The 25,480-nt window shown below is 44.7% G+C and overlaps 1 protein-coding gene across 2 annotated transcripts in view; it reads right to left on the bottom strand.

Moving 5' to 3' along the window:
- Positions 1-5,031: 5,031 nt before the first annotated feature.
- Positions 5,032-25,480, bottom strand: part of LOC115140333 (scavenger receptor class F member 2-like) — a 34,676-nt gene continuing 14,227 nt past the window's right edge. Inside the window, exons 6-11 of one of the 2 annotated variants that reach the window (XM_029678670.2) lie at positions 25,326-25,454; positions 23,648-23,751; positions 18,261-18,375; positions 17,337-17,461; positions 12,864-13,022; positions 5,032-10,587 (exon numbers count right to left, since the gene is read on the bottom strand). In XM_029678670.2, the coding sequence (XP_029534530.2) occupies positions 9,347-10,587; positions 12,864-13,022; positions 17,337-17,461; positions 18,261-18,375; positions 23,648-23,751; positions 25,326-25,454 (1,873 nt within the window). In that variant the 3' untranslated portion in view covers positions 5,032-9,346. The remainder of the gene's footprint in view (positions 10,588-12,863; positions 13,023-17,336; positions 17,462-18,260; positions 18,376-23,647; positions 23,752-25,325; positions 25,455-25,480) is intronic. The other variant, XM_029678672.2, reaches the window with a different exon arrangement.

Raw genomic sequence — 25,480 nt, 5'->3', positions numbered from 1 at the left:
TTCTACACTGTCAGTTCTATAACATTCAACACTGTCAGTTCTATAACATTCAACACTGTCAGTTCTATAACATTCCACTCGGTCAGTTCTATAACATTCCACTCGGTCAGTTCTATAACATTCCACTCGGTCAGTTCTATAACATTCAACACTGTCAGTTCTATAACATTCAACACTGTCAGTTCTATAACATTCTACTCTGTCAGTTCTATAACATTCCACTCGGTCAGTTCTATAACATTCCACTCGGTCAGTTCTATAACATTCTACACTGTCAGTTCTATAACGTTCTACTCTCAGTTCTATAACATTCTGCTCGGTCAGTTCTATAACATTATACACTGTCAGTTCTATAACGTTCTACTCTCAGTTCTATAACATTCTGCTCGGTAAGTTCTATAACATTCTACTCGGTCAGTTCTATAACATTCTGCTCGGTCAGTTCTATAACATTCTACTCGGTCAGTTCTATAGCATTCTACTCAGTAAGTTCTATAACAGTTTAGTCTCAGTTCTATAACGTTCTACTTTGCCCTTTCTATAACGTTCTACTCCTTCAGTTCCATGGCCAGACAGTAAATACTTTAGTTTATAGTTTTCTTGCCACATGGACAGGTACAGTGAAATGCCTTTCTTATAAGCTCTTTTCCCAACAGTGCAGTATTCAATGTCAACATATAGTACTCTAAAATAAAGTATAACAAAAACACACATTGAAATAAGAAAAACATGGCATCAATATACAGGGTCAATTCCAATAACATATTTACAATGTGCAGGGATACTGGAGTTGTAGGGGTAGATATGTATAGAGTTAACGTGACTAGGCATGAGGAGTAGCATCGGGAGTTGTAGAAAATATACACTACAAGTATGTGGATACATGCTTGATCATTCCAAAATCATGGGCATTAATATAGAGTTGGTCCCCCCTTTGCTGCTTTAACAGCCTCCACTCTTCTGCGAAGGCTTTCAACTAGATGTTGGAACATGGCTGCGGGGACATTCTTCCATTCAGCTATAAGAGAATTAGTGAGATTGGGTATGCTTAGGGTTCTTGTCCTGCTGGAAGATGAAGCTCCGTTCAGTCTCTAGTCCCTGGAAGACTGAAACAGGTTTCCCTCAAGAATTTCCCTGTATTTAGTGCCATCCATCATTCCTTCAATTCTGACCAGTTTCCCAAACATCCCTACAGCGTGATGCTGCCACTACCATGCTTCACTGTGGGGATGGTGTCTTTGGGGTGATGAGAGGTGTTGAGTTGGTGTCAGACATAGAGTTTTCCTTGATGGCCAAAAAGCTCAATTTTAGTCTCGTCTGACCAGAGTACCTTCTTCCATATGTTTGGGACTCTCCCACATGCCTTTTGGTGAACACCAAATGTGTTTGCTTATTGTTTTCTTTAAGCAATGTCTTTTTTTCTGGCCACTCTTCCCTAAAGCTCAGCTCTGTGGAGTGTATGGCTTAAAGTGGTCCTATGGACAGATACTCCAATCTCAGCCGTGGAGCTTTGCATCTCCTTTAGGGTTATCTTTGGTCTCTTTGTTGCCTCTCTGATTAATGCCCTTTATGCCCTCCTTGCTTGGTCCGTGAGTTTTGGTGGGCGGCCCTCTCTTGGCAGGTTTGTTGTGGTGCCCTATTATTTCCATTTTATTAATAATGGATTTAATGGATTTTACTTCTCCACAACTTTATCCCTGACCTGTTTGGAGAGCTCCTTGGTCTTCATTGTGCTGCTTGCTTGGTGGTGCCCCTTGCTTAGAGTTGTTGCAGACTCTGGGGCCTTTCAGAAGAAGTATATATATATATACTGAGATATACACTGCTCAAAAAAATAAAGGGAACACTTAAACAACACAATGTAACTCCAAGTCAATCACACTTCTGTGAAATCAAACTGTCCACTTAGGAAGCAACACTGATTGACAATAAATTTCACATGCTGTTGTGCAAATGGAGTAGACAACAGGTGGAAATTATAGGCAATTAGGAAGACACCCCCAATAAAGGAGTGGTTCTGCAGGTGATGACCACAGACCACTTCTCAGTTCCTACGCTTCCTGGCTGATGTTTTGGTCACTTTTGAATGCTGGCGGTGCTTTCACTCTAGTGGTAGCATGAGACGGAGTCCACAACCCACACAAGTGGCTCAGGTAGTGCAGCTCATCCAGGATGGACCATCAATGCGAGCTGTGGCAAGAAGGTTTGCTGTGTCTGTCAGCGTAGTGTCCAGAGCATGTAGGCGCTACCAGGAGACAGGCCAGTACATCAGGAGATGTGGAGGAGGCCGTAGGAGGGCAAAACCCAGCAGCAGGACCGCTACCTCCGCCTTTGTGCAAGGAGGAGCAGGAGGAGTACTGCCAGACCCCTGCAAAATGACCTCCAGCAGGCCACAAATGTGCATGTGTTTGCTCAAACGGTCAGAAACAGACTCCATGAGGGTGGTATGAGGGCCCGACGTCCACAGGTGGGGGTTGTGCTTACAGCCTAACACCGTGCAGGATGTTTGGCATTTGCCAGAGAACACCAAGATTGGCAAATTCGCCACTGGCGCCCTGTGCTCTTCACAGATGAAAGCAGGTTCACACTGAGCACGTGACAGACATGAAAGAGTCTGGAGACGCCGTGGAGAAAGTTCTGCTGCCTGCAACATCCTCCAGCATGACCGGTTTGGCAGTGGGTCAGTCATGGTGTGGGGTGGCATTTCTTTGGGGGGCCGCACAGCCCTCCATGTGCTCGCCAGAGGTAGCCTGACTGCCATTAGGTACCGAGATGAGATCCTCAGACCCCTTGTGAGACCATATGCTGGTGCGGTTGGCCCAAATCCAGACCTCCATGGGTTGATAAATTTGATTTCCATTGATAATTTTTGTATTATTTTGTTGTCAGCACATTCAACTATGTAAAGAAAAAAGTACCTTCCGGAGACACCTGAAACCCCACCTCTTTCAGGAATACCTAGGATAGGATAAAGTAATCCTTCTCACCCCCCCCCCCCCCTTACTAGATTTAGATACACTATTGTAAAGTGGCTGTTCCACTGGATGTCTTAAGGTGAACGCACCAATTTGTAAGTCGCTCTGGATAAGAGCGTCTGCTAAATGACTTAAATGTAAATGTATTTAATAAGAATATTTCATTCATTCAGATCTAGTATGTGTTATTTTAGTGTTCCCTTTATTTTTTTGAGCAGTGTATATACTGAGATCATGTGACACTTAGATTGCACACAGGTGGACTTTAATTTAAGTAACTTCTGAAGGTAATTGGTTGCACCAGATCTTATTTGGGGGCTTCATAGCAAATGGGGTCAATACAAACACACACACAACTTTTCATTTTTTTTTTAACAGGTTTTGAAACAAGTCATTTTTAAAATTTCACTTCACCAATTTGGAACATTTTGTGTATGTCCATTACATGAAATCAAAATAAAAATCCTTTTAAATTACAGGTTGTAATGCAACAAAATAGTTAAAACGCAGGTTGATGAATACTTTTGCAAGGCACTGTACACCAAACTCCTTAATATACAGTTGAAGTCAGAAGTTTACATACACTAAGACATTAAAACTCGTTTTTCAACCACTCCACAACTTTCTTGTTGACAAACTATAGTTTTGACAAGTTGGTTAGAACATCAACAAAATAGGAAAAACACCAAGGGGGATGAATACTTTAGCAAGGCACTGTATATAACGTATATGATGATGATATGTGAGTGTGTTAGACAGTATGAATGTGTGTGTGTCTTATGTGTGTGTGTGAGCAAATTAAGTGTTTGAGTTTCTTTGTGAGTGACTGAGTGTGCATAGAGTAAGTACAAAAAATATGGGTGGCTGGGCCTTCCTTTCACACCACCTGACGTACTGTAGAGTTCCTGGATGGCAGGGAGCTCGGCTCTGATGTACTGGACTGTCCGCATCACCCTCTGTAGCACCATTCCATTGAGGGCGATGAAGTTGCCATACCAAGCAGTAATGCAGCCAGTCAAGATGCTGTCAATGGTGAAGCTGTAGAACTATTTGAGGAAAATCTTTTCAACTCCTGAGAGGGAGGATACGCTGTCGTGCCTTCTTCATGACTGTGTGCTTGTGAGTGGAGGGACAGTTGAGAGTTAACTCTTTGGGATGTGGTGAGTTAGTATGACTTTAGCCCTGTTTATACCTGGTTTTAACATGCAGATGTTGTCCACATTCTTATTGTGCCTATTCTAGAAAGGTCATTACATTTAAAAAAAAGTGTAGAAAATCCATGTGTCAGTCAAGACAAATTAAACTGCTGTTTTTTTTCGGTTCCGTCTGGGGTATGAATGGATCAGACTCCCTCTTTGTAGTCACAGTGTGGTCTGAAGCTGCGGTCGACCTCTGTGTCATGTCTTGACCGTGCCCTAGTTCGCAGTCTATGAGCTTGGGGGGGGGGGGGGGGCTTTGTTTAGTCTGTTACTCACACACACACAAGTTAAAAAACATGTAAGTGGAGCAACATGTCAGGCCCAAGCAAACGGCCCAGTCTTCTGGATTCAATTACACGACCGCATGATCCATCCATACACTCCTCTACACAGCCTTCTGCCTCGGTCCCAGAAAAATCCTTCTCACCTCCAAAAGAATACAAATATGCAACGTGTGATTCATTAACTCTAGGCCCTAAACACAGAGTTCCCACTGTTATCCCCATGAAAGAGGCTCTTGTCCCCCCCTCAGGAGGAGCGCAGCAGTGGGCCTAATGGCTATTTTGACTCTTTAATGATCCAGTGTGAAAAAGCCTCTGGATCCTCTTCGTCTTCAGGAGAGCGGTGGCCAGGAGTCACCGGAAACTGTAAAATATCCTTTATTGCTGCAGGGATGGATGGTTTCTAGGCTACAGATGGGGAAAGGAGCTATATGGCTGGTTCTGAAATCAATACATGAGGGCAGCTGTGAGATGTTTATGTCATGGGAATGGAAAGTGATACTCTTTTCACACACAAAAGGTTGACTGAGGTATATGTTCACAGATTAATGTGAGAGAGGTGAGAATTTTCACATAGCCACTACATGTATCGCTTTTATTTCAAAGTAAATTAATTTAAAAAAAAAACATTTGAAGACAAACAACTGAAAATCTAATCAGACAAACAGAATGACGAGTTACAACCGTATCGCTGATAATGTTTCTGCAGCGTTGAGGCCCTGCTTACAAATATGTACTGTAGCCTGTGAAAGCAGGCAAAGGCCAGTCAGTCAGATATAAAAATATTTGGTTCCTGCTTGCTTAAAATGGCACTTTATAATCACACAACTTGTATGGTTTCAGTTACATTTACTTAATAACAGTGGTGACACAATAATACATGTCCTGTACAATACTTTGAAGTTTTGATATTTGATATTTCCTAAGGACAAAAGGATTAAGAAAAGTTGATAAGATAAAAGAGAGAAGGCTATAGGTTTCCATATAATTTCACTCTGCTTCATAAAGTTTAGTGTTAAACTAACAACATCCACAGAGAAAGGGGAAATGACAAGCCAAGGAAGTACTCATACTGTGGCTGCAGAGACCCTGACTTAAAGACATCAAACGTAACATGAAAGCCAGTTCATTGACACATACAGAGTAAAGTAGCAAAACAATTTATATAAGCACAGCTTACACACATATACAATTATACTTTCACATGTAGAAAAAAATAACTGATAAAAGAGGAGACTGGCTGTATCGTTGAAACCCACATTTAAAAAAAATGGAAACAAGCAATAACAAATGTGTAGGAATCATAAGCACTCAAATAGCTTTTCAAACTGTGAAAGTGAAATGTGAGTTTGAATCCACAGCATAAACCACTGTCACTTATGTACTATAGTATGAATATGTTTTATTCATATCCCATACGCTCTAGTTCTGTGAGCTTCCTCTTGCAATGTAGTTACTATCACATGCATAAAAACACACAACTATATTACTGTAGCTATCCCCCTAGAGTCTATTGACGCACCGGTGCTTCAATCTAATTACCACAATAAAACAAATCCCCATCAAGATCCTTCAGTTTAAGCTAGAGATATCCGTTCTTGCATGGGCTGCGTCTCAGCCCACCACATCCGCCTATGAAGGCCTTCCTCTTCTGTGGTGGAAGGTGGCTACAGGTGGCTACAGTGGTGTTTGTCAGACCATGAGACATCCCGAAAATCGGAATTCTCATGAAAACTGCTGTAGAGTCCACTCTATGGATATATGAGACTCCCAAGAACATGATGGGGTCTCCGTATTGCTCTACCAACACGATGGGGGTCTCCGTTTTGCTCTACGAACACGATGGGGGTCTCCGTTTTGCTCTACGAACACGATGGGGTCTCCGTTTTGCTCTACGAACACGATGGGGGTCTCCGTTTTGCTCTACGAACACGATGGGGTCTCCGTTTTGCTCTACGAACACGATGGGGGTCTCCGTTTTGCTCTACGAACACGATGGGGTTCTCCGTTTTGCTCTACAACCCCCACGGGACTCATCTGAATGTAACCGGTACCAGTTTTTAATGAATGGAAGTATGGAGGTAGTTGTGTGACTACCCAAAAAAAGGGGTTAAATATGTGTAAAAAATATACATTTGATATATTTCCTGAGCTTTCTTACATCTCAAAGATATAGGACAGACACTATAAAACCTTAATCCATTTATGAATGTGTTATTGAATGCGTTTCTATGGGATTTGGTACTAAAGGCCAAATTCTATATTTCATCAAATACAAATACCTAAAATTCTAAATCAAATAGCTAAATGAGCTAAATGGTATGACCATTAAAACAATTCCATGTCAACTTATCCTATTGCAGCTGGTTGCCTTCCAATTGTACATTCTACTCGTGAGTGGAATTTGAACAAGCTTGTTGAGTAAATGTACAAATGTACATTTGCTCAAAACCACACCCATCATCATATTTCCCATGTCTTAGACTGATTACAGTAAGACACAATAGATTCCTTTGGGTCTAGGATAGGGTGATAATTAGATAATTAGCTTCAATTAAATATATATATTTTTTTTACCTTTATTTAACTAGGCAAGTCAGTGGGTTAACTGCCTTGTTCAGGGGCAGAACAACATATTTTTCCCTTGTCAGCTCTGGGATTTGATCCAGCAACCTTTCGGTTACTGGCCCCATGCTCTAACTACTAGGCTACCTGCCGCCCCAATTAGCTGGCTTTGATAAACTAATTTACCACACTTCAAGTTGGGACAAAGTAAACTTGGCATAAAACCAATATAACATGTCTAGACTAAGTCATGCAATAGTGAATTAAACCACATGAAGTTAATGACTGAAGTATCAAACAGTTTGTGTTGTATTTCTTCTGCTACGTAATATTTCCCAGTAATAATGAATGGTACCATCAGACATTAGTGGTGTAATCTCTTGGCAAAATAGCAGAAAAGTCATGCACAACAACGTTGCATGTGAAATGATAAATAATGGTAATTTTTCTGAAAGTATTAAATTATCTTGAGGTTTAAGACAAGGATGTTCTTTATTGCTTTTCTATTTATTATCGCAATTGAAATACTTGCTATAGCGAATGTTCCACTATACCATGCCTTTATAAATCAGAGAAGATGTAGCTACTTAGGGCCTTCCACAGAATAATAATGCACTAATGTATCTGAGCAGCAGAAAAGGGAGGTATCAGTTCACAACCAAAAGCTGTTTGTCTGACCAGACTGACTTCATCCATGATCACTGCCTTTTTATAGGGAAACTTCCACAATGCCTTCAACCTTAATAGACAACATTGTGATAAGACCAGATGACTAATCCATCATTACATTTTTTAAATGTTTTATTTAACTAGGCAAGTCAGTTAAGAACAAATTCTTATTTACAATGACTGCCTACACCGGACAAACCCGGACGAAGCTGGGCCAATTGTGCACCGCCCTATGGGACTCCCAATCACGGCCAGTTGTGATACAGCCTGTAGTCACGCCTCTAGCACTGTAGCCATTGTTTCATGCCCTTTATGAAACATTATGCAAGGATGTTCTTTATTACTTCTTGATACGGAGCGTTGCTTCCCCGTATGTGGGTGAGATTGAAGGAAGGATTTGGAAAGAACCTAAAAGTATGGCATTTACACAAGTTAGCTATTCGATAAGCACAAGGAAAAAATAGCTTAGCATTTTTTTTTGCTGGTTTTACTTGTAAAAAGAGAGCATATCCAAAAGTTACTCTTATTTCATGTGGAAAATGTATTACACTGCTCTGAAAACTTACCAAACTATTCCTGAGATATTTACTTATTAGAAACTATTTGAATATCAAACTCACAAAAATGATAACACAATAAAATGTGTTAATTGTGATGGAAATTGTAATAGAGCCATTTTGAACCAGATTTGTTTTTTATGAAGATGACACCCCCACACATGTGATGATATTGAAACATGGCAGAATGTCCTCTCAAAGGGGACAACAGGACCTAACACAGTGGCCTTAGAGATACAGACCAAAAACCAATACCAATTAGAGAGGACAAAAAAGAATTGCAGTCTCGAGGCCATAGCTCTGTTAGGAGAAGAATGACAACGTAATGCTTCCTTAACAGTTCGCTTGAGTTCAAAAAGCTAATTTGTTTGCCAACAAACCATGACTGACAAAATTGTGAAAGAATGTACTCTCTGAAGACACTAAAAAATTTAAATGGTTTGTATTCGGTATTACGCAACATATTAACAACAAAAAAGGACAAAAAAAGAGGCCAACAACTCCGTTATGGAGTGTAACTGGCTAATTTAAATCAAACTGAAAAATATTGTACTTGTATTCTCAGTACCATGGTTCAACTTAGCCTTACTTCACCTCACTTACATTGCATAAATTCGATTGCATAACACAGAATATTGAGGAAAAAAGGTTTTAAATTATAATGATACAATGATGAGATTCTTACATGAATACTTAGTTGTGAGCATTGGAGAAACATGGAGGAAATTAAATACGATTGCTTGCCACTGTCAGCACTCTTCCCCCAGTTATGTTTGGCGTTGTAGTGGAAAACGGATACATCGCAGGTTTATGAAAAGAGTCCATGAATTTACTTTCAACATCAGTCAATGTAATACTAGTATGGTATACAGTTCAATAGATTACAAACCCACTCCCACACCAATGAGAAGAACCACAGTTTAAAAACAAGTTCCACTTACTTTCCGCTGATTCTGGACACACAGCACACACACGCGCAAAAATAATACACTCCTTTGATGAACAACCACCAGGTCCTTTTGCATGTCTCCTTTGGAAGAAGTCATTCCTTCACCATTGTCACCATTGTCCTGTCTGTGAGAAACAATTTAAAAAACGTTCTATTTGACGATCTGCGGTGGCATAATCGCTGTCTTTGTCGGTGTCTTAGTTTCCAGAGTAGTATCCAAAGTCCCGTCCTTGCCTTTCTTTCGGGGAGGCTTTTTGATGGGGGTCTTCTTTAGCGTGGGGTCCCCCGCACCACCACAACCCTCTACCACTCTAGAGCCGTTCAAGTCCTGCTTCTCCGGGCTCTTGGGGGCGACCTCGGGGGTAGCTGGGTCCTCAACACCCACCATCTTCTGGAGGCTGGTGGTGGTAGGCAGCAGAGGCTTGTTGGAGCCCTGGTGGCCTGGTGTGGGAGCGGTGGTCCGTTTGGCCTTTTGCGGAGGGGTGGGCTTTTCCCGGTCTCCTCGGCCCCGGAGGATCGGGGTGGACAGGCCGTTGGTCTTTACCAGGCCTGTGCCCTCGTTCCGGGTGATGCTCTGAGTCTTCTCCTTGAGCTGTGCGGCCAGGAGTGTGGCGGCCTCTGAGTTCATGTGTGGGTGGATCACTTTGGGGCTCTTGGGCGCCTCCTTGGCGATCTCCACAGCGGATGCCTTCTTATCGGAGTTGTGGAAGTTGCCAATCTTCTTTAGAGCGTTTTGCACCACCCCATTGATGTGCTCCATGTGGTTCATGTTCTCTCTGGACCTCCCCACCCAGTGGGCCTTGTGTTTGCTAGGGGAGCCATTGACCACCGTCCCCTTTTCCTCTCGCTTGCTCTTCTCCTTGGAATTCTCCTTCAGCCTCTGCCTCTCTTCGCTCTTGGCTGAGCTGTTGCTGGAGCTCCTGGTTGTCTTCACCTTGGGAAATGTTAGCCCCTTGTCCCCCTGGTTCGGCTTCTCCACCTGGAGAGTGGTACCCCCGTTGTTCCCATGGATCCACGACACCTTGGGTTTGGTGGAGGGGTCCGGCGGGCGTGGTTTGGTCCTGGTCTTTCCCCCCGGGGACGGTGGTTTCCTTTTACCCTTGACCTCGATGGTGACCATGCTGTCGCCCCCATCTTCTTCCTCCTTGGAATTCTTGGAGAGGTGTGCAATGCGGGCATAAAGGGCCCCAATGGCTGACTCAGAACTGCTGGTGGAGCCCTCGCTGTCTGAGGACTTGAGGGGCGCTTCACTCCCATCCTGGGGTTTGTAGGTGGTGGCGCTGGTGTCTTTTAGGGAGGTATACCCACCTGTATCATCCTCACTGTGGAAGGCTGCTGCTGGCATCTCAGCAAGAGGGGGACTGCCCTTCACCTTATTCTCATTCAGCGACTCTATAGGACAGGAAGAGAGAACATGGATGAGAGTCAGGTTTAGATTGGATGGTAATGGTGGTCATACATAGGTGGTCAGGGAATACAGTATGACTGCATCATCGGGGATAAAGGATGTAGATGTGAGGCATGTTTACAGTATTTAGAATGTGTGGTCATTATAAATACAGAATTAGAACATACTGTATCATACAGTATCTCTTCTTATTGCCATTTGAAAATAATATCAAGCGATATTGAGACCTCCAAGAATTATTAAAGATATTCGCTCCCGAAAACGGCAGATATGTGCCCCTCTCTCTCTCTCTCTCTCTCTCTCTCTCTCTCTCTCTCTCTCTCATGGAGCCCACCTCGCATCCTCTTTGGACAACACTGAGCAGGTTTCTTGCTAGCTGTTACTCAAATGGCAAGGGGTGGAACCTCATTGGCTGGAACTCAAATTGCTACGGGTCAACACTTGCAGTACTCAAAATTGCGAGCACATCTTCCAGAAAACAGTCACTTTCAAGCTAGGGATTCATAGCTAATTGAGGTAAGACAGTAATTCTGCTCATAGATTACGCATGTATGAATTACACATTGATACATCCAGCCCAAAGTGGGAGGTTTAAATACTTACTTGGTCGCCAAAGTACCGGAGTACCGGTCTTTAACTAAAATTGTTTCTGGGAAATCTAACTTCCCAAACAATACAAAAAAACTGGTGGGCATGGAAATTTTCCAACAAACTGCAAGGAGTGAGTCATGAATTGCACATGTGCCATTTTCTAAATTTACCATTACATTTCCTGTTCATGCTTTTGCAGCCACACTGTAAAAAGCAAATATACCTAATTCCTTGAGCATTATTCTGTCAGGAAAAGAAATTGAGCTAATGTATGAACGTTTGTTCAGTCAACAAAATTTGCTCACATGTATAAATGTATAAGAACTATAAGAATTTAAAAAAGTATGTTTCCCTTTGGAAGGTTACACTGTACTTTGGTTCAGCTATGCTCAAATGTTGAGCAAACTCACAATCCTATTGCAGCTGGTTGCCTTACAATTGTACATTAAACCAACACATACTACCCGAGGTGAGCTGAATTTAAACAAGCTTGTTGAGTAAATTTACAAATGTATGTTTGCTCAAAACCACTTCCATCATCATATTTTCCAGCATTCTCTATTGTAGGTAATAATTTATGACACATGGGGGAATGTTACGGATACAGTTATCCTGTGTGTGTGTGTATCCTGTGTGTTTCTTTTCTCTCCTTCTCCCCTCACAGGTGAAACCATCACTCCCCAATCAGTCAACAATCAATCATCAATCAGAAGACACACCTCCTCCTATTTCCTACCCTATCACAGTTCCTTCCCCATGGTTTAAAAACCCCATCATTTGTTTGTTCTAGAGCAATCTCTAGCTCAATCTCTCTGTAAATGCCATGTCTGTAGGTCTCTGTGTTTCACTCTCGCTTTGTGTCTTAACCTCTCTTTTGTTTAAAGCACCTCCATAGCACTTTGTCATCACCTGTGAGTATTGTTTTTGGTTATGGTGTTTGTGTGTTGCTGGTGGGAAAAGGGGGAAACCAAGACAAGTCGCCCATGGGCATACACTACCCGTAGGTGAACTTTGTTAAATACACTAGTTAGAACTGGGCGGACCACCCACTGTATTTTTGGTTAGTTAGTTAGCTGTTGTTAAAGTAGGCTAGTCTAGCTTAGGGGTGTTTTTGAATACTTATTGTTTCTTTCCTTGGGTCCAGCTCAGCCCCTTTTCCTGCTCCCCCCATTACCGTGTGTTTATTAATAAACCCTGAGTTTGACGGTAGATTTCTGTTGTCGTGGTTATTTCGTGCACACTTTTACTTTGTCACAATAATAATTTGCATGAGTTATGTTACGGGTCTCATTACCATCCCCCCTAGACTGTCGGGCCAAAAGGGATTCGTAACAGGGAAGGAACTGGGCTCAATGGCACACGATACAGAGAACTTACTATCCTATTCATCTAATTAGCTTTCCAGAGGTGTGTGACTCACAGTGCCCTTGTGACAAACAAATCCCACTCCAAGAGAGTGTTAGTACGTGTGAGTGTGCATGCATCCGTCCGTGCCTACGTGTGTTTATTTGTGAAGTTGACGTGTCCAATCAAATCACAGTGTTTGTTTTTCTGTCCTGATCACTTCATGGGGTTTCACATTGTTTAGACGGGGCCACCTTCACTGTGTGTGTGTGCATGCGTCCGTGCTTGTGAGGGAGTGTTTGCTTGTGCGTGCGTAATTACTCACCTTCATGGGGAACACAGTACACAGGGCCATCATCACTGGGTTCCTCTTCGAAAGAATCAAAGGACTCCTGGGAGGACCAGGAGGAGGGGCTGGGCAGCTCGGCTACAGAGGGGGGCTCGATGAAGCTGCAGTTGAATGTGTTCTCAGGGTGGTGGGCTACTGGAGGGGTTAGGATACAGAGAAACAGGGTCAGAGAAGGAGGGGGAAGGGAATGGGACTACCTAACAAGAACAACAGATGGAGATGTGGGGTTTGTTGGGGTTGTAATGAAAGATAAAGGATGGCTTGAGACACAGTTATGTTTGAAAAGATATAAAACTGTTGTGTGATGACGTAAATGATCAAGTCTTTGATTTGTGGGTGTGCATTGGACATTTTAATATCTGGTCTATCTATTATTTGAACAAAAGCATTTACTGAGAAATTAGCTAGCGAATGCTATTTTTCCTAAATGTAGGTCCTCCCTCCCTCCCTCCCTCCATGTTGGTGTATTCTGCTGACCCTTCAGTCTGAGGACAGCTGTGATCTGTTTGGGACGCCTGTGGTTGCTCTTCTCCTTTCCCCATCTGGCAGTGGACTAACTGACTGTGTGTGACTGGGCGTTAAATGGACACTGACCACATCAGATTCGTCTACATACATCCCCCCTCCACCCGATGACACATGAGCCCATCCATTTGTTCTCCGCTGACGCTAAGCTAACCCTAAACCATGTTTTGGCTGAAAGATCCCCACTAACTACCCTCTATGTCTCTATGTATTGGATTTGATTTATTTGACAGTTTGAAACACAATTCCGCCACACAAGCAGATTTACTGCATGTAAAATCATCGAGGAAGAACCAATGAAGTTTTACAACATTTTTCCATTTTGGTCCTTATTGTGGTATAAGATATGGTTGTGGCATGGACGTCATCTTCCAAACTGTAAAACAACTGACTTCTAGTAACAACAACATGGCCAGGTGTAGTACAGCTACAACTAAATGACTAGCAGGAGATGTATCAACACAAGGGCAACATAATTCTATTACTCTCACAACGCTAGTGAAATCAGGGGACTTTATTGGTGGGAATTTCCACTGACAGCTGAGCTTATTATAAGGATATCCAGCAGACTGCACAGTCTAGGAATGAATACTTCGGATATTGTTCCTGGAAAAATTGCAATACTACTGTAAAATGGTGACTGTATGATCATATTAAAGGAACGTGACTTGATGTAGATTACATTGGTTGGATTGTAGCAATGGCAGTAAGTTAGAAACAATATACTGTAAACAATAGCCACCCAGATATTTATCCAGGAAAATAACTTCATAGCTGCTTTTCTTCAAGACAAAAAAATATTTTGCTCAAATTCAATGAAGGCCATACATACATACATCTGACTGTCTTTATGAGTGGTTTGCACTTTCTCTATTGTAGCAGCCCTTCTGTGATATACTAAAGAGAACAGACAATACCCATGCAATGTGGGTAGCAGAGTGGCCCTAAACTCATTGACTAACTAACCAAATGCTGTACTAGACTATAGCAGACAGACAGTACTGGTGCAGAGGCCATTTGGTATAGCATAGGACGGGGGGAGGCAATGAGGTGGTCGGGGGGTCGGAACATAATTGTAATTTGTACATTGCAAATTGACCACAACTAAGCCCAAAAAGAGGTTGCAATTTCCTACCCTGGTTACATTGAGACATGATCACATATCTATTTTTTTATTTTATTATCGGGAATACTTTTCTAAAAAAATGTTTTTTAAAAATCTGAATTCCTGGTGATTTTAGTCTTTTTTTTTCTTTTTTACAAAAACTAAAATCATAGTTTTACTAAAAACTTTGGGGGTGTCGCCTGTTGCCGACCCCTGGTATACACTCGTAGAAAAAGGGTTCCAAAAGGGTTTTTCGGCTGTCCCCATAGGATAACGTATGAACCGATAAGTAGAACCCTTTTTGGTTCCGAGTGGAACCCTCTGTACAAATAATACATGGTTCTTCAAAGAGTTCTCCTATGGGGACAGCAGTAGAACCGTTTTAGGCTATTTTGAACTATATTTTTTCTATGAGTCTAGGGTCTATTGTAAAGTAACTAAGCATCCGTTATATTAACGCAACAGTAAACAAACAACTGCTTTCCTTGGATGTTCACACCAGACTAAATGTCCAGAGACGCATTGATTCTTGAGAGAGAGACAGGACGCCACTGAAAGCCCAAAGCCCTGCCTACACAGAGGCCAACGTTGGACAACCGTACCCCAGCTGCACAGTCCTATAATAGCTGCCTGTGAGGCCAACAACACTGGAGCAGGTGGTCCCACTCTACATCACTTTTCACAGGGAAGCATTCGGACATGTAACTGCATCCCAAATGGCACCCTATCCCCTATAAAGTACAATTTTTTTTACCAGAGCCCACACACAGAGTGCCACGGAATGGGAATGGGGGAAGCCAGCTGAGCGTCAGATAGCTAGCTATAGTATAGGGCATGGAATGACAAAGTCTAATCAGTTTGGAGGTTTAATAAGTAGAGGAGTGGGATGGGGGAACGTTTACATATTGAGAAGCAGAGGAGCGGAGGAGCTATGCAAAAGACAGAGCAAACGTTTTCTTCCTCGTCATCCTCCCTCTGTTTCTCTTTCCTTTTATCTTGGGATGGGTGAAAGTTTATGTATGAAGGAGCTAAATTACCTATGCAAAAACAGCACACATGATTTCTTCCTATTTGTTCCTCTTTCCTTTTCCACATCTGTTGTAGTGTGTTGACCCCAGTGTGGATAAATCATAGGTCTGACACAGGTTGGGGTAAATTTGGCCACTTCCTGTTTTGAGTCCAGTGGGCCTCCTGCGGAATGTTGCAGGGACTGAAGGAGCCCCTGGGAGGGTAGAGTTTCAAAACGCTGGCAGGCAGGACACGCTTCTGTAGGCAGGCAACGAGGAAAGCAGAGCAGAGTGGCCTGGCTCTGGGGAGGGAGGGAGACGCTGACCAGTTTATCCCCCTTATGAACAAGAGGAGAATCTATAAGCTTCAGTGGGAGAATGACTGTAAAATGAATTGGGTTGTCGTTTAATATCTCTGTGTTGTCATGTATTCTTGAATGTGAGGGAGGAAACTTGAGAGAATTGGTTTTGGCTTGGACCAAAAACTCTATTCTACTCTCTGAAATTCCCAAAGTGGTAGTTTGTTCTAGTTGATTGCAACCCAGGCATGGCATATGCTTTGTGTATACAAGAATGAAAGGGCTTGTTTGTTTGAATGGAGGTCGGACGTTCTGACTTTTAACGAATGCAATTTCTAAAGCCTAGGGCCGATTGTTTATAAGTTACAGTAAACTTTGAGGGTGTTTAAAAAAAATACTGTTAATGTGCCATGACACAAGACAAGTCTCTGACAAAGACAATACTGTTCCAGTGTGTGTTTCTATGCAGGCGTGATGAAGACAGCTGTTAGCTGAACTAGTCCGCTGAAGAAGAGAAGAAGCACATGCTACTCATTGTGAAAGAGAGGAGAAGTGAAACAAGGTCACCACTGTTTAACTCCATCACCACTGGTGTTTTAAAGGCCTTTAAAAGGTGTAATATTACTCCGTAGAGTGACTACAATGATGTCCACAAATAGGGCACTTCTCCAGCCCTTCAAGATATACTATACTCAGACCATCCACGCATTCAGAGGCAGATGTAGGAGATCAATTGAATCATGGACATAGCAGAGCCAATGCATCCTGGCCAACGCCAATTCAGAACATGGACTGTCTTAATATTCCAGAAGGCATCTGGGTAGAAAGGGAATAGTTATTCAGTATGTAAGCCATGTGTAATGTCCTTAAAGCTGACCTGAGATGGGTCCTGACAGACAGACAATCCAAACCTCCCTCCCTCCCTCCACACACACACACACAGACAGACAGACAGGAGCTACTCTCCACATTACGAATAACACAGCAGCCTTTGATAAGGTATCACTCAACACCAATCAGACGTACCGGAGCACCACACCACTACACTGACCCTTCATCCCACTAGAAGAGGAGCTCAGGAGAGAGGAAGTGAGGGGTTGGAATAATATGAACACTTGGTATTTAAAGAGGTGCCAAGAATAATAAGGCCCGCAACCATTGCATTCCTCTCAGATGAAACCCCAAACCCATTTGGCAGCTGCAGTACACTTTTCAACCCTATTTATTGTCTGAAAACCACTCAACATAGTCACAGAGACAGGTCACAGAGCAAAGGGGAAATTAAAATGCTCTCTCTCTCTTTTGCTGAAGAGATCACAGAAACTATTAGGTCATCAAGAGACATGAACTAAGGAGGTATAAGGACAGCAACAGTGACTCTGTTTGTGTCCAAAATGGCACTTCTTTTCACCAGAGCCCTTAAGAAATAGGGTGCCATTTGGGACACAAAAGCAGCCTCTGTCTTGGCATGGTGAAGGCAGGAGCCTATCAGGGAGGAGGGATTAGGGCTTACCGGCTACTTTAGGCAGCTTCTGCCGTCTCAGTGGGATCCGGGGGAGTTTGGTGCTGATTCGGCTAAATCGTCCACACAGGATCCGCCTGGCTTTTTTACTGTTGGTAGAGTTGTCTTGGTCAGGACTGAGGGAAAGAGGGAGGGTGACGCCATGGAAAACATACTAAATTACTAAACCATACAAACCGATTCAAATGTGGGTGAGGTTCATCTACATTGACACGCTTGCAGTACGAGCTACATGCCATGGGCCACTTGAAGAAAAAGACCACACACACTATCATACTGACCCATTTTGGATTTGGCAACATAAGATATACTGTGCAGGATCTTTAAACTTGGTTGTAACCTATAACAAGGACCCACAGTCTTTCCTGATCAGGTATCACGACCAGGAAAAACTCATGGCCCTAACTATACTGTATGTACTGTAATACTGTATATCAAAAAACCCATAACCCTAACTATACTGTATATACTGTAATACTATGTCATAATACTCATGGCCCTAACTATACTGTATATACTGTAATACTATATATCAAAATACTCATGGCCCTAACTATACTGTATATACTGTAATACTATATATCAAAATACTCATGGCCCTAACTATACTGTATATACTGTAATACTATATATCAAAATACTCATGGCCCTAACTATACTGTATATACTGTAATACTATATATCAAAATACTCATGGCCCTAACTATACTGTATATACTGTAATACTATATATCATTGCTGTCAAAATAAAAATATTGTAACTCCATTTGTGCCTTTTTTTCCCCCGACAGTGACGATACAAGATAAAAGGGTAAAAACTCTTTAAAGGATGTAGCCCTCTGCTATTTAACAAGGAATGGCCCTCCAGCCCATCACGCGGCCTCACCCTACACCAGGCCTGTGTCTGTCACTCACTTCTGGTGGTGTTTATTTCTGCAGAGGCAGCAGCAGCAGAGGAGTGAGAGGAGGACAATGAGCAGAAAGAAGACCAGGGTTCCCGCCGCGATCACACCCATCCTCTGGTTAGGCTCTGAAACAGCAGACAGACAGACACAAGCAGGGGTTTATGGGTGTGACACACTGGTACAGATTGCCAGTGCCAACCAGAGCCATCTGTATATATCTGGTGCCAACTGACGTTCTGTCAGAACTCCCTGAACTCCCAGAACCAAGACTCTGGAGCTGAAACTCAAGCTTCTGTACCATGATGTGGGCATTGAAGAGATATCCAATAGAGTTAAGTAATAGATGTTAAATTCAGCCATGCATGCAACAGCCCTCCTCTATATAAATCACCAGTCTCTTTATCCATCTCCTGTTGTGGATCCACTTAACTGACTTCTAGAAGCATCCACTGAACCCTATCCTTCACTCACTCTATTACCCCTCTGCTATGATTCCCTTTACTCCCATAATTCCTTCATGATTTAGAAGCACTCTCCCTTTCTAGGCTGGTTACACATAAAACTCAGTGTCTCCTGACCCCTCCAGTCTCAGCCTCCAGTATTTATGCTGCAGTAGTTTATGTGTCGGGCAGCTAGGGTCAGTCTGTTATATCTGGAGTATTTCTCCTGTCTTATCAGGTGTCCTGTGTGAATTTAAGTATGCTCTCTCTAATTCTCTCTCTTTCTCTCTTGGAGGACCTGAGCCCTAGGACCATGCCTCAGGACTACCTCGCCTGATGACTCCTTGCTGTCCCCAGTCCACCTGGCCGTGCTGCTGCTCCAGTTTCAACTGTTCTGCCTGCGACTATGGAACCCTGACCTGTTCACCGGACGTGCTACCTGTCCCAGACCTGCTGTTTTCAACTCTCTAGAAACAGCAGGAGCGGTAGAGATACTCTGAATGATCGGCTATGAAAAGCCAACTGACATTTACCCCTGAGGTGCTGACCTGTTGCACCCTCTACAACCACGGGGACTATTATTATTTGACCTTGCTGGTCATCTATGAACATTTGAACATCTTGGCCATGTTCTGCTATAATCTCCACCAGGCACAGCCAGAAGAGGACTGGCCACCCCTCATAGCCTGGGTCCCCTATAGGTTTCTTCCTAGGTTCTGGCCTTTCTAGGGAGTTTATCCTAGCCACCATGCTTCTACACCTGCATTGCTTGCTGTTTGGGGTTTTAGGATGGGTTTCTGTAAAGCACTTTGTGACATCAGCTGATGTAAGAAGGGCTTTATAAATACATTTGATTGGCAAGCATCTCTAGGCCTATGGAGCCCTGATCAAAAGTGGTGCACTGTAAAAGGAGAGCGATTTCAGACGCAGCCTTAATCACCCCAGACACACTGCAGCCAGATGGCACCGTCACTAACCTAGCAGTTAGATAAATACTGGTGGCCCCTGGCCCTCTATGCCCCTCTGCCGTCATAGAGGCTATGGAAGAATGGTTGTGTGTCCTTGGTGTGGCGTGTCCACAGCTGGATAAAGGAAGGGACTGGCCTGGCACAGCTGAATGGCCTGACCCAGTGACATCCTCGCTGCTTCCCAACATGCCCATTTGCTGAAACCTCCGGTGACCTCGTTTCCTCTCCTCTCGCTATCCCATCTCTTTTCCTCCTCCAGTTCTCTCTCTCTCTCTCTTACTCTTTATCACTCTCTTTGCTTTATTCTCTCTACCATCCTCCCTCACTCACTCTCCATTTCTCTCCCTCTACTATCCTCCCACTCGCTCTCCCATCCTCCCTCCCTCCCTCCCTCACTCTCTCTCTCTCTCTCTCTCTGTACCATCCTCCCTAACTCTCTCCCTCATCCCTCTCTCCCCCTCTCTCTCTCTCTCCCATCCTCCCTCACTCTCCCATCCTCCCTCACTCTCCCATCCTCCCTCACTCTCCCATCCTCCCTCACTCTCCCTCCCTCTTTCTCTCCCATCCTCCCTCACTATGTATCTTAACTCTCGCTCTCCCTTTCTTTCCCCTTACTTTCCTTCTCTCTCACCTTCCTTTGTCTCTCCCTCCTACCACCCCCCACCCCGACTCTCTCACCTTCCTTTGTCTCTCCCTCCTACCACCCCCCGACTCTCTCACCTTCCTTTGTCTCTCCCTCCTACCACCTCCCACCCCGACTCTCTCACCTTCCTTTGTCTCTCCCTCCTACCACCCCCCCCACCCCCGACTCTCTCACCTTCCTTTGTCTCTCCCTCCTACCACCCCCCACCCCTCGACTCTCTCACCTTCCTTTGTCTCTCCCTCCTACCACCCCCCACCCCCCGACTCTCTCACCTTCCTTTGTCTCTCCCTCCTACCACCCCCCACCCCGACTCTCTCACCTTCCTTTGTCTCTCCCTCCTACCACCCCCCACCCCCTGACTCTCTCACCTTCCTTTGTCTCTCCCTCCTACCACCCCCCGACTCTCTCACCTTCCTTTGTCTCTCCCTCCTACCACCTCCCACCCCCGACTCTCTCACCTTCCTTTGTCTCTCCCTCCTACCACCCCCCACCCCCGACTCTCTCACCTTCCTTTGTCTCTCCCTCCTACCACCCCCCACCCCCGACTCTCTCACCTTCCTTTGTCTCTCCCTCCTACCACCCCCCACCCCCGACTCTCTCACCTTCCTTTGTCTCTCCCTCCTACCACCCCCCACCCCGACTCTCTCACCTTCCTTTGTCTCTCCCTCCTACCACCCCCCACCCCCTGACTCTCTCACCTTCCTTTGTCTCTCCCTCCTACCACCCCCCACCCCCTGACTCTCTCACCTTCCTTTGTCTCTCCCTCCTACCACCCCCACACCCCCGACTCTCTCACCTTCCTTTGTCTCTCCCTCCTACCCCCCCCACCCCCCGACTCTCTCACCTTCCTTTGTCTCTCCCTCCTACCACCCCACCACCCCCCGACTCTCTCACCTTCCTTTGTCTCTCCCTCCTACCACCCCCCACCCCCGACTCTCTCACCTTCCTTTGTCTCTCCCTCCTACCACCCCCCACCCCCGACTCTCTCACCTTCCTTTGTCTCTCCCTCCTACCACCCCCCACCCCCGACTCTCTCACCTTCCTTTGTCTCTCCCTCCTACCACCCCCCACCCCCCGACTCTCTCACCTTCCTTTGTCTCTCCCTCCTACCACCCCCCACCCCCGACTCTCTCACCTTCCTTTGTCTCTCCCTCCTACCACCCCCCACCCCCTGACTCTCTCACCTTCCTTTGTCTCTCCCTCCTACCACCCCCACCCCCCGACCTCTCACCTTCCTTTGTCTCTCCCTCCTACCACCCCCCACCCCGACTCTCTCACCTTCCTTTGTCTCTCCCTCCTACCACCCCCCACCCCCCGACTCTCTCACCTTCCTTTGTCTCTCCCTCCTACCACCCCCCACCCCGACTCTCTCACCTTCCTTTGTCTCTCCCTCCTACCACCCCCCACCCCCTGACTCTCTCACCTTCCTTTGTCTCTCCCTCCTACCACCCCCCACCCCCGACTCTCTCACCTTCCTTTGTCTCTCCCTCCTACCACCCCCCACCCCCGACTCTCTCACCTTCCTTTGTCTCTCCCTCCTACCACCCCCCACCCCCTGACTCTCTCACCTTCCTTTGTCTCTCCCTCCTACCACCCCCCACCCCCCGACTCTCTCACCTTCCTTTGTCTCTCCCTCCTACCACCCCCCACCCCCGACTCTCTCACCTTCCTTTGTCTCTCCCTCCTACCACCCCCGCACCCCGACTCTCTCACCTTCCTTTGTCTCTCCCTCCTACCACCCCCGCCCCCGACTCTCTCACCTTCCTTTGTCTCTCCCCTACCACCCCGCCCCCCACCCCCCACCCCGACTCTCTCACCTTCCTTTGTCTCTCCCTCCTACCACCCCCCACCCCCTGACTCTCTCACCTTCCTTTGTCTCTCCCTCCTACCACCCCCCACCCCCCGACTCTCTCACCTTCCTTTGTCTCTCCCTCCTACCACCCCCCACCCCCCGACTCTCTCACCTTCCTTTGTCTCTCCCTCCTACCACCCCCTGACTCTCTCACCTTCCTTTGTCTCTCCCTCCTACCACCCCCCACCCCCTGACTCTCTCACCTTCCTTTGTCTCTCCCTCCTACCACCCCCCACCCCCGACTCTCCCACCTTCCTTTGTCTCTCCCTCCTACCACCCCCCCCCCACCCCCTGACTCTCTCACCTTCCTTTGTCTCTCCCTCCTACCACCCCCCACCCCCCCCCGACTCTCTCACCTTCCTTTGTCTCTCCCTCCTACCACCCCCCACCCCCCGACTCTCTCACCTTCCTTTGTCTCTCCCTCCTACCACCCCCCGACTCTCTCTCTCCGGCTGGATAGGAACAAGGCCAACAAACACAGTCGTAAAAAAGGACACCAGGCATTCTGGAAAGGCCATCAGGCCTCCATGTTAACTCTACTACAGTAACCTGAATAAACGTGTGTTAGTGCTTGCTGTCTCCGTCCAACTCACAGACAGACAAGCCATACATGTGCTGCGTCACTGTTAGCAACTGGCTATTTAGACATTTGGGACCTTCATGTAGATTGCACACATTTTATATGATCTCTATGGTCGCGTGTAGGCAGGGGTGAGCTTTCTTTACATCCTGCATTCCTTAAAAAAACTACTATACGTTTTTTAACACTAGAGCACCAGGGTTTTTTAACACTAGAAGCACCAGAGTTTTTTAACACTAGAAGCACCAGAGTTTTTTAACACTAGAAGCACCAGGGTTTTTTAACACTAGAAGGACCAGGGTTTTTTAACACTAGAAGGACCAGAGTTTTTTAACACTAGAAGCACCAGGGTTTTTTAACACTAAAAGCACTGGGGGTTTTTAACACTAGAAGGACCGGGGTTTTTTAACACTAGAAGCACCAGGGTTTTTTAACACTAGAAGGACCAGGGTTTTTTAACACTAGAAGGACCAGAGTTTTTTAACACTAGAAGCACCAGGGTTTTTTAACACTAAAAGCACTGGGGGTTTTTAACACTAGAAGGACCGGGGTTTTTTAACACTAGAAGGACCGGGGTTTTTTAACACTAAAAGCACTAGGGTTTTTTAACACTAAAAGGACCAGGGTTTTTTAGCACTAGAAGGACCGGGCTTTTTTAACACTAGAAGGACCGGGGTTTAACACTCGAAGGACCGGGGTTTTTTAACACTAGAAGGACCGGGGTTTAACACTCGAAGGACCGGGGTTTTTTAACACTAGAAGCACCAGGGTTTGATGCCCTTAGTACTCCGCTAAGAACACCTTTTTTACATCTTAATATTCAGTCTTGCGGCGTGGCTGCCTTCAAAAACAACAACCTAACGTTCTCCCAGATCTGGAAAAGTGAATGAGGAAATAGAGAGCGGTTTCCTTACGTAGGTTGCAGGCCCCAGACACCGGATTACAGTTGTTGTCGTGACAGGTGCAGGTCTGGGCACAGTTCACTCCATACTGACCCATCTGACACGTCATGTTGCAGCTAGAAGACAGTCAGATACAACATCTTAGTGACCGAGACAGGTGCATTGAAATAGACAGGGAATAAACTAGTAATGTACTACAATGACTATATGAAGCTCCCTCTGCACTGACTAACTACTTCTACTGGCACTGACTGAATAATGCTTTCATGTATAGGATCTTAATTTGATCATTCTTTTGTTGCTGAGAATTTTCCTGGAATGCAGATTCACAGAAAACCCACAAAAACAAGGTTATTGTCACGTTCTGACCTTAATTTCCTTTGTTTTGTATTTATTTAGTATGGTCAGGGCGTGAGTTGGGTGGGTTGTCTATGTTTGTTTTTCTAGGTTTTGGGAATTTCTATGTTTCGGCCTAGTATGGTTCTCAATCAGAGGCAGGTGTCATTAGTTGTCTCTGATTGAGAATCATACTTAGGTAGCCTGGGTTTCACTGTGTGTTTGTGGGTGATTGTTTCCGTGTCTGTGTTTGTTCGCCACATGGTACTGTTTCGGTTTTGTTCACGTTTATTGTTTTGTATTCATTGAGTGTTCAGTTCATGTTTTTAAATAAACAACCATGGACACTTACCACGCCGCATATTGGTCCTCTGATCCGTTTCGCCTCTCCTCTTCGGAAGAAGAGGAGGAAAACCATTACAGTTATATTAAAAATGTAATGTAGCCTACTTTTTGCCAAATAATAGCCTAACCACCGATCAAGCGACATTATGGACTAAACGTTCAAATCCTGTGCTGCAGGATTATTTTACTGTGACAAAAGGGGTCAAATTAAGATCCTACATCTGTAAGGAAAAACAGGAGTTTTTCCCAACCACTAGTGACCTGGGCACTAGAAATATGTTAGGGTCTAAAGGGTTTCCTGGTTCGGCCATGTAATCAGGAAACCTCTAGGCGTGAAGCATTTATTTATTTATTTTTTATTTATTTCACCTTTATTTAACCAGGTAGGCAAGTTGAGAACAAGTTCTCATTTACAATTGCGACCTGGCCAAGATAAAGCAAAGCAGTTCGACACATACAACGACACAGAGTTACACATGGAGTAAAACAAACATACAGTCAATAATACAGTAAAAAAAAACAAGTCTATATACAATGTGAGTAAATTAGGTGAGAAGGGAGGTAAAGGCAAAAAAGGCCATGGTGGCAAAGTAAATACAATATAGCAAGTAAAACACTGGAATGGTAGTTTTGCAATGGAAGAATGTGCAAAGTAGAAATAAAAATAATGGGGTGCAAAGGAGCAAAATAAATAAATAAATTAAATACAGTTGGGAAAGAGGTAGTTGTTTGGGCTAAATTATAGGTGGGCTATGTACAGGTGCAGTAATCTGACAGTTGGTGCTTAAAGCTAGTGAGGGAGATAAGTGTTTCCAATTTAAGAGATTTTTGTAGTTCGTTCCAGTCATTGGCAGCAGAGAACTGGAAGGAGAGGCGGCCAAAGAAAGAAAGAAAAGCATGAGTGCGTACAAAAAAAATAAAAAATGTTGAACATTCTGTCTGAGTATTGTAGACATGAGGGGAGGCGTAAACAGGATGCTTTGATGCGAGTTTCATTCTCATGACTTACTATGTCCCGTAAAATCCTGGGTCACACAGGCACTCTCCGGTGGCAATGTGACAGACGCCGTTAAAACAGTGGCTGCAGTCATTCTCACAGTTATCCCCATAAGTCCCGTTGGGACAACGCACCTCGCACCTAGAGGACAGGACAGGATGGGACAC

The sequence above is a fragment of the Oncorhynchus nerka genome, linkage group LG13, assembly GCF_034236695.1.
Source record: "Oncorhynchus nerka isolate Pitt River linkage group LG13, Oner_Uvic_2.0, whole genome shotgun sequence".
NCBI lineage: Eukaryota > Metazoa > Chordata > Actinopteri > Salmoniformes > Salmonidae > Oncorhynchus > Oncorhynchus nerka.
Note: the sequence above shows the minus strand (reverse complement) of the source record. Positions and strands in the feature narration are given on the sequence as shown.